This window comes from Nicotiana tomentosiformis, chromosome 5, assembly GCF_000390325.3.
Source record: "Nicotiana tomentosiformis chromosome 5, ASM39032v3, whole genome shotgun sequence".
In the NCBI taxonomy this organism is placed as follows: domain Eukaryota; kingdom Viridiplantae; phylum Streptophyta; class Magnoliopsida; order Solanales; family Solanaceae; genus Nicotiana; species Nicotiana tomentosiformis.
The window spans coordinates 132,095,374-132,106,022 of record NC_090816.1 but is presented as its reverse complement, the minus strand read 5'-3'; the positions used below and the strand labels follow the sequence as shown (position 1 = coordinate 132,106,022).

At 35.6% G+C, this 10,649-nt stretch overlaps 1 protein-coding gene across 1 annotated transcript; it reads left to right on the top strand.

Annotated features, from left to right (window-relative positions):
- The first annotated feature begins 8,746 nt into the window (after positions 1-8,746).
- LOC104107949 (uncharacterized) lies at positions 8,747-9,724 on the top strand. The gene is made up of 3 exons (XM_033659141.2): positions 8,747-9,013; positions 9,093-9,188; positions 9,323-9,724. The coding sequence occupies exons 1-3, from the start codon at positions 8,747-8,749 to the stop codon at positions 9,722-9,724; spliced, it is 765 nt and encodes a 254-aa protein (XP_033515032.2).
- Positions 9,725-10,649: the final 925 nt, after the last annotated feature.

Here is a 10,649-nt window from a genome sequence, read left to right as displayed (position 1 = left end):
TTCATCCATGTCAACATGAGGTTCTTGGTTTCCGGTATTGGTTGAATCAGAACCATAAACCATTATATCTCCAATTTCTTGGTCCTCCGCTTCATCTACCTCGTCACGCCCTTGATTTCGTCGTTCTGATCCTATCCAATCTCTGAAGCACATTAGAATTTTCAAAGCGTTGCTACCTAATGAATGACGGGTATCTCCTAGTTGCTGCCTTGCTTGGCTAAATGCGCTCTCTGATGCGACTGTTGAAATCGACATATTTAGCACGTCTCGAGCCATGGCCTAAAGAACAGGAAATTGATTTGAGTTTCTCCTCCACCAACCCAGTGGTAGAAATTTTTTTGTATGGGGCTCTGCTGTCTTTTGCAAGTAGAATTGAAGTTCATCAATATTCCTGCTACTGGTTTGTTGATGCTCCCCTATTATAAACCAAATCAAATAATCTTCAACACCATCATTATCATCCAAAGCACTGGTCCCAGATGTTGAAACTGAACTTGAAGGAATATTTGCATCTACAGCAGAAGAAGCATCAACAATGTTAGCATAATAATTATATAGTGTTTCTAAATATTTGTGTAGATCAGAAATACAAGTGTCAATATCAGGAGTTTCAGTTGGTCCAATATCCATATAAGAATATAAAGCAGTGATTAATTGGCGACAAGTGACCATTTTGATAGAAGGGTTTAAAATAGCACCACTTAGGTAAATAGGGGGAATTGGGTAAAAATATTTTTTAAACTTATCTAGCATAGATTCAACAACAGAAGTATATCTTTCTTTCTTCTTCAAATTATGTAGTAAAAGAGAAATTTCAGCAATATGAACTAAACCATTTACAATAGTAGGATAATAAGCTCCAAAAAACTCAAGTGTAGCCACATAAAAATTTTGTAAAAACTTTACAACATCTTCAATGACATCCCAAGTTCTAGATGTTAACAAACGGCTAGGATCGGTACAATGAGAATTAGCAACTTCAGTTATAGGCATTCTATATTTATAATAATATTTTAAGAATAAATAAGTATAATTCCACCTAGTAACTATTTCTTCAGGCATGAGTCTTGGTTTTAGTCCATAGTGTAGACATTTTTCTTTAAATGTATTTAATCTAGCACTTCTATTATTTCCTTGAATTACACCAACAGCTCTTCTAACTAAAGTGATATCATCTCTAAATAATTCAAGGCCACTCTTCACAATCAAATTATAAATATGACATGCACATCTAACATGAAATATTTCAGGAAGTAGTAGGTGTAGATACAATTTTAATATTGTAATAGCAGCATTGTTGTTAGAAGCATTATCAAATGACACACACAAATTTTTTTCTGCAAGATTATAAAATATAGCAACTTCATGGATAGTATTACTTATAAATGCACCAGTATGACTTTGATCTTCATTATATTTAAAAGCAATAATACGTTTTTGCATACAAAAATTACCATCTATCCAATAGCATGTAACAGTCAAATAATCATAACCATTTACAGCACGACCAATATCAGAAGTAAGAGAAATTTTACAAGAAAGACTGGCGAACAAATAATGTATATATGTCTAATATTGTTCAAAAAGCCTAAAGATATCAGCTCTACAAGTACTTCTAGGAATACCTTTAAACAAATGGTTATAAATTATTTGAATATAAGTAACAAGATATGGTGAAGCAGCAAAACTAAATGGTAAACAACCTAAAACAATCATTTTAGCTAATTCTTCCCGATCTTTCTTAATATCGTATTTACCCATTAACCCTCCAGTACCCGGGTTAAGTTTTTGTTGCCCATCTTCCTCATCTACTCCCCAATCAAGAGGGTGATTGTCTACTATGTGCCTACGAAGTGGACCCGTTCTCCCTCCCTTACCGGTCTCATATTTATAAATATCCTTACAAATTCTACATCTTACATAATTTTTATCTTCTTCTAGTCTGTCAAAAAAATTCCAACACTTACTTCTTAATCTCCGATTCTTCTTAATAGGGAGGGGAGGCCTACTTGTATTACCATGACTTCCACCCCTAATATTTTGAGTTTGACTAGTATTACCAGGTGTAGCTGGTGGTATTTCAAGATTATCAGGTGATGGAAATGGAATATCATCTAAATCATCATCTATACCATAATTTTCTTGAAGTCCCTCATAATCTACATTTAAATTTTCACGTGAACTTTCAGAAATATGTGTAAAGCTACTAGAAGAACAAGCACCACCTCTTGATCTTTTGAAAGTTTTCTTACTACCACATCTACTAGTGCATATTTTTTGGCTGCTCTAAATATATCCATTATGTAAATTAAATTAATAATTATAAATAATAAAATAAATATACACCAAAGAAAAGAAAGATATAAAACTAGTGTACCGGAATTTCGGATGCCGCACTAAATTTGATATCAAAAATCAAACTTTAATTGATATATCGATACTTGATAGTTGATACCACACTTCACTTGAATACTTGATATTTGATAATAATAATTTTGTAATGGCTAAACTAAATATTTGATGAAACTTGAAATAATAAGTAATTGAGAATGTAAGAACAATAATCAATAATATCAAGAGAGAATTAGAGTAGTAAGAGAGTGAATTATGAGGAAAAATAAAGAAGGGGGGCTATTTATAGTTTTTAAAAGGTTAAAATTATAATTTATCAAATATTAGGGGTGTGGGGGCTATTTTCTTAAGAGGGTAGGCCGAAATGGCCATTTCTGCAAAAAAAAAGGCCGTTGGCCAACGGTCATATTTGAATTTGACCGTTGGCAACGGTCAAAAAAATAATAATAATTTATTTTTATTTTTTAAAAAACGTTAAAAATCGAGTTGAACCGGGCTGTAGCCCGTTAACAACCCGTTAACGGATTTAGCGGGTTCCGGTGCACCGATATCAAAAAACTATTCGTTTGAAACCCGCTCCCCGCCCAACCCGTCCCAGCCCGCCCTCAATGCTACAGTACCGGGCTGAACCGGATTGTAAACGAGTCAGCCCAACCCGATTAACAAGTATAGTTCGAACTTCAAAACCTGTGATTTTCAACTTTGATCTCGTAGATGTGTATTTGATTCTTAAATGGCTAAACAATAAAAACTTTATAATACCTGGTTATCCTTTAAATAATGGTCCTCCAAATAGCTATTTGTTCACTTGCCCCGACTAACCCTCGTCACACAAGGTGGACTTTCCTTTAAATACAAATCGGCCGCACAAAGGACATACGTATCAGCTTAAGATGATAGAGGCAAAAAGTGTTAGCGGCGAGGATAGAATATCACAGTTGCATGTGTAAATTATTTATTAGATCTTATACAAATTACCCCAAAAGAGGCAGCTCAAACTTGTGTCTTATCCAAGAGATGATATAATTTTTGGATTTCAGGGCCTAATCTGGTACTCAATCAAGAACGAAAGTCTTGGGAAAATTTTGTCAAGTATGTTGATCAGTCCCTACGACCCCAAGTTGAAAAACATTTATGTCTTGAGCAATTCAGCATTACATGTGAATATCATCATAAAAAATTGGCTTCTCATATAGACCGTTGGACTGATTTGGTGGTTAAACTTAACGTCAAAGTGCTAGAGCTTCACTGTTGGAATATTGCTGCGAACCACTATAGTTTACCTGATGCTATTTATGCAGCTAGAGAACTGAAAACATTGACACTAGAGAGGTGTAAGTTTGAATTTGTTATTAGCACAACTAAAATCATAACATTCTGTAATCTAAAAATCCTTGATTTGCGGAGTGCCCATATATTAGAAGACCAATTGCAAAGACTTCTCGCCATTTGCCCATTCATCATGACTCTACAACTACTTAATTGCTAGAGTATAAACAAATTACATGTTTTTGGCCTATTACATCTGGAGAATTTGGTTGTTGTATTGGGAAAACTCAAAAGCTTGATAATCCAGGCTCCAAATCTTCGATACTTCGGATATAGTGGGATGGAGCAGTTGAGCGAAGTAAGTGTGGACAATCTTGTTCCTTGCAAAATTGCAATTGTGAATGCTTACAATACTTTAGAAACACTCAAACTCTGGGGTGCCATCACAGATCAACAGTTTCAAGACATATTTTCTAAGCACTCAAACATTTCAGAATTGGCTCTAAATAATTACTATGACCTGAAAAACATAGAGCTTGTGAGCAAAAAACTCAAGAAGTTGACCTTATCGAAGTTGAGGAATGTAGAACAAGTTAAGATTCAAGCTCCAAATTTGACGGAATTTGTTTTTGAGGGTGACAAAATGCCCTTCATCGTTCCTCACTTTGTTCAAAAGTTCGACTATTCTAAAGGTCTTATATTAGCAATATTTTCCCAGAAGGTAAAAAGTTTCACTTTTTTTTTTTGCTCATGTGTGGGTGGTAAAATAAAAATTATTTAACGCATTACTTCTTGAATTTGGTTTAAGCTCTATGACATTGACAATAATATTGCAGAGTAAAGCCATCCTTATATATGAAGATCCAAAAGAAATTGACATTCCCCCAAGTGAAGATGAAGTCAAGATACTCATTAGACCTATATTGCATCTTGAATCATTCATAGATGATTTAATGGACATGTATCCCAGTACTATGTCAATACTTCCAAGTACAAATAGTAACCTACTCCAGGTAATTTCTTGCTTTACTTGAAAATCCTTTCAAAAGTAGTACTTGTAGATATCCAGATATAAGTGTTTAACTTTGAATGTAATACAATCCGATCATACAAAAAATACATTATACATGCAGGTAAAATTGGAATTAGTGACCTAAAACATAAGGTAGGTAACTTGTTACAACATGTTGAAATACGTTAAATCTAAGACATAAACATGCAATAGGCATTTGCTTAATGTTGATTGATTGTCCTATAATCATTAGCCTATTCTCTATATCTTATGGTTGTGTTTCAAATGCACAGGTGCTGCCTACATTAATAGGATGCCCAGATGATGCCAAAACCAAGCGTTCCTACTGGCAGCGTCGATTGAAAGAAGTCAGTACGTACACAATTGAGAAGGAAATGGACGTTGTTTGGTATAGTTGGCTAAAGGCCACGTCTCTGTTTGATCAAGTGACTACTTTCATGTTCAAATGGTAATAAAAAGCTTGGTATGATTGTCTGAAGAGCCACAGATACATCCAACATTTAGTCATAGTATGTTCTGAATAAGTATGGTCTATTATATATACACCTAAAGTAAGTGAGCATTTAGTCTTACTGTCACAGGCCTTGGCCATTGTCAAATTTGAGAACAATGTTTACCTCCTCTATTTGGCTTCCCAATGTCATTAATCAGTTCCTGAGCCAGCAAAATATTTCCAGTGCTTGCCCCATTCTTCACAAAGCCGCTCTAAACCAGTTAGTCACAATACCCTCTATTTTTGGTTTTTTAATATACGTCTCTTTTCTACTCCAAAAACGATGCCGTTTAATTTTTTTAAAATATTCCCCAAATAAGAAAAATTTCCCCCTATTCCCCAAATCAGAAAACGATCGGTTCTAATCCCAAGCCCTTCGATACCTCCCTCCCTCCCTCTCTCTCTCTCTCTCTCGTTCAATTTCAAAAAGAATCGCTTCCATAGTCATCTCCTCCGTTAGCCCCTGCCCAGAAGGTGGTCTCTCTCAAAGACAAAGGGCTTCATCTTGGTATCTAACTAAAAGTCCATGTGATCAATAAGAACCAATTCTAGTTTTCCAATTTTCAGTATTTATTCCTCTTTTGCATAAATATTTAATCCCAATAAATTTTCTTTCACCTCTATGTGCTTTCTTCTCTTTGTTGTAGTTCAATTTCAAAGAACATTGCTTCATAGTCATATCCTCCATTAGCCACAAGCCACTGCCGCTTCTCGTTAGGTCGCCTCTCTTCGTCTCTCGCCGTCAGCCCCAGAGGCGGACCCACATGGGGTTAAGAGGGTTCATATGAACCCGATTCGTCGAAAAATAACAATGTGTATATAGGTATATTTTTCTGTCTTCGAAAAAGTAATGGTATAAACATTATTTTGAACCCACTTCAAACAAGTGAATGGCCTAGCCTGCTGGTAAATAGGCTTCAAATTCTTCCAATGGTCTTGAGTTCTAAACCAGTTAGTCACAATGCCCTCTAAGGGCGCTACTGAAAGCCTTTTTTTAGGTCCTGTAATAGGGAGGTGTAAGCCTCGAAAGCCTTTGGTACTTCGGTAGGGTCGGACGGCTTTCTTTGCCCCAGCTTGGCGAATCGCATCCCCGCACAACGACATTCTTTGTTTGTGCGCCCCTTACCGTTCTCGCTCAGTCTTTCAACGGCTGGGAAGGCAGTCGTAGAAACGAAGCCTATCGCCACGCCGACCATCAAATACGAGATTGGGCCCCTTCTCAAAGATTTGATGGAATGGCCCACCCCACCCAAGAGCGCTTATGTCATAGGGGAACTCATGGCTGGAAACAATCCTTATGGTTTGTTTTGATATCCGGTAGGAATAATAAAAAAAAAGTCCAGGTTGGTTGGTGAGCCTAGTGATAGGAGACTATCTAGCTTGGTTCGGAGAGCACTTGTTGGGTTAAATATTTATTTGTTGCTAAATGTTACGGCCTAAATGCTGAACTATTGACCCTACTTGTTCGGATGGGTGTTCACCCCAATAAATTTCCTTCACCTCTATGTACTTTCTTCTCTTTGTTGTAGTTCAATTTCAAAGAACATTGCTTCATAGTCGTCTCCTCCTTTAGCCATAAGCCACTACCGCTTCTCGTTGGGTCGCCTCTCTCCGTCTCTCGCCGTCAGCCCGTCAATTGTCACTATCAAGTTTCTCTTTGATTTTTAATCTTTTTTTTTTCTTTCAGTTACAAAGCCTAAGAAGGGCAGGTTTTTCAATTTTCTAAATGTATGTTCTTTCTTATCTCTGTGCTTGTGCATCTCCAGTTGGTTTAACTACAACAGTGATGTGTGCCGCTCACTCTATTGGTTAATCTTATGGCTAAATCAGTTGTAGTCATAGCCCCAAATAAGTTTTCTGTATATTTGAGAGAAATTGATGCTTTGGAATGGACATAGTTGGTCTTGCATTATTGTTAGTTAAATTTGATGCAATGAAACTAAAAGTAGTATGGAATTAATGAATAGCCGAGAAAATTTTGATGTTATGGCTGTTGGCTTGCTTATGGACATCTCTCCAACTATCTAGGAAGATCACCTTTGCTGTTATCCATGAATGAAACTTTCATTATAATAGTTCTGTAATCTGATGAGTGATCTTTACTTGGGTTGTCTTCGGCCACATTAAAAAGTTATAAACCATAAAGTAAGTCAAATCAAAATCTCAGAATAGGACTGAAGTTCCAAAATCTTAGCGTATTCTTTTACTTTTAATTCTTGTTTGCCATGCTAGTTTAAATTTAAGGTTAAACATATACAAAATTATTCTTCTAATTCTAATTTGGTAATCCAGTTTGTGTTACAATGAAGAGATTTTACCCTCCAGTATCTTCCAAGTTGCTGCAACCAAGTTCATCCTCTCCAATTGCTACTCCCGTGGAACAAAATTTGAACCAATTAGAAGAGCAACCTCAATCCTCTAAAAGACAAAGACAAGGAAAACATCTTGATTCTTTACCGAATGATCCAAAGGAGAGAATACCCATTAGAGATTATCATCCAAATGAGCATGATGAGATTAGAAGAGAATATCTCTGAAGAGGTCCTTACCAACCCCGATATCATAAGTTTCGTCAAAGAGATTTTTCGGACTTAAAGCATCATTTCAATCCTAAATGGTTTGGTGAATATCGTAATTGGTTGGAGTACGGTGTGATAGAAGATGCAGCTTATTGTTTGTGTTGTTACTTGTTTCAAGATGAAGACATTCATCAAGGTGGAGGCGATGTATTTTCAAGTTTAGGATTTAAGAGTTGGCAAAAAAAGAAGAGATTCGATATGCATGTTGGTAAGTCGAGCAGTGTTCATAATCATACAAAAAGGAAATGTGAAGATCTATTAAAACAAAAGCAGTCAATTCAAACTTCATTTGATAGGTGATCCAGTCAAACCAAGCTCGAATACAAAATTCGCTTAAAGGCTTCAATTGAGGTTGTGAGACTCCTGTTGAATCAAGGATTGGTATTTCGTGGACATCATGAAGATGAATCATCATTAAACAAGGGTTACTTTCTTGAGATTCTTTCATGGTATGTAGAGAGGTGTGATAAAATCCGTGATCTTGTGTTGAAAAAGGCTACAAAGAATGATGAGTTGACCTCTCATAAAATTCAAAAAGACATTATCATTGCAGGTAAAATTGAAACAGTTAAAGCAATTATGGACGATCTAAATGGAGACTTTTTTGCATTGCTAGTTGATGAATCATGTGATGTATCACGCAAAGAGCAATTAGCTATTGTCTTGCGATACTTTAATATATGTGGATCTGTGGTGGAGCATTTTATTGGGATCGTTCATGTTCGTAATACTAGTACTTTATGTTTAAAGGAAGCAATTGTTGATTACCTTGCTCAACATTCTTTGAGTTTATCTTATGTGCGTGGACAGTGCTATGATGGAGAAAGCAACATGCAAGAGGATTTACGTGGCCTCAAAACTTTGATTCAACAAAAAAGTAAATTCGCTTATTCCATTTATTATTTTGCACACCAACTTCAATTGACTCTTGTTGCGGTATCCAAAAAGTGTCTTGAAGTGGGAGAACTTGTATTGTCGATTTCTAATTTATTGAATATAGTGGTATGTTCTTTTAAACGTATGGATTATCTTCGAGAATCTCAAGCAGAAAAAGTTCAAGAGGCATTAGACATGGGTGAACTTGAAACTGGTAGGGGTTTGAATCAAGAACTTGGTCTTGCCAGAGCTGCTGATACTCATTGGGATTCACACTACAAATCTTTTAAGAACTTTATTTCTATGTTTGGCTCAATTATTGATGTTCTTGATACTATCGTTGTTGATGCCCGGACTTTAGAAGAAAGAGCTAAGGCAAAGGAATATCTTAGCACTTGTCAAACATTTGAGGTTGCTTTCATGTTGCACCTAATGAGAGATATTTTGTGGATCACAAATAAGCTTAATACATCCTTACAAAAAAAAAAAGGAGCAAGATATTGCAAATGCTATTCTACTTGTTGAAGTGGCAAAGAAACAGTTGCAAAAGCTAAGAGAAGAAGAATGGGATTCACCTATTGATAAGGTGTCTGCATTTTGTGTCAAGTATAATATTTCGATACCAAACTTTGATGACTTCTATGTTAACTCTGGAAGATCTCGACATAAAGTTGCTGATTATACTATTTTACATCACTATCGTATTGATATATTTTTAAGATTATTGATTGGCAAGTTCAAGAACTCAATGCTCGTTTTAATGAGGTGACAACGAACTTGCTTGTTGGAGTAGCTTGCGTAAATCCAGTTGATTCATTTTTCAGTTTTGACATAAACAAGATATTGATGATGGTTGAATTGTATCCTGACGATTTTGATGAGAATATAATGGTTACACTCAAGAATCAACTTGAAACTTATATTGTTGATGTTCGTGATGTTGATGAAAGGTTCTCAAATCTACAAGGACTTGTTGATCTTTCTGAAACACTAGTTAAGACAAAGAAGCATTTGAATTATCCATTTGTGTTTCGCCTTGTAAAATTTGCTTTGCTTCTACCAGTTGCCACTACTACAGTTGAAAGAACTTTTTCGGCGATGAATTTGATCAAGAGTGAATAGCGAAACCGAATGAATGACGAATTCATGAGCGGTTGTTTGGTACCTTATGTAGAAAGAAAAATATTTAACACCATTTCTGATGAGACTATTATGAATACGTTTCAGGAAATGAAAACTCGTAGAGGACAATTGTAATGATATATTTTATTAATATATAGTTTTTGTTGACCTCTTTATATATTTGCTTCTTTGCATTTTGAACCCGCTTGATAAAAATTATGGGTCCGCCACTGGTTACACCATATCGAAATATGTTAAATCTAAGACAAAAACATGCAATAGCCATTTACTTTATGTTGATTGCTTGCCCTATAATCCTTAACCTATTCTCTACCATATCTTATATATGGTTTTGCTTTGAAATACAGGTGTTTGCATAGAGTAATAGGATGCTCAGATAATACCAAAGACAAGTATTTCTACTGGAAGCGTGAACTAAAAGAAGTCAGTATAGACATAACCAAGAAGGCAAGTTGGTATAATTGGCTAAAACCAACGCCTCTGTTTGATCAAGTGACTACGTTCATATTCGAATGGGAATAACAAACTTAGTCTGATTGTCTGAAGAGCCAGGGGTGAATCCAGCATTTAGTCTTAGTGAGTTCAGAATTGATATGTTCTATTGTATATTTCGATATCGATATGAAAGCAGTAAATTCAATTGAACTTATTAAACTCAGTCTAGATTTGCCTATGTGGTTCTGGCTATAAGACCTCTCCCTCTGTTATCATTATTTCCTTTCATGTTCCCTCTTCTTCTTCAGTTTCTTTCATCCATTAATTAACGTGGAGTAAAATAATTGAAATTCACAACTCAAGATGAAAAGGTAGTCATTTGGTAATTCTTGGTTGAAATTCACGTCCCTAAGTGACCACTAATTATTAATTGCGAGGGTATAAACAATGTACATGTTTTTGGCCTAGT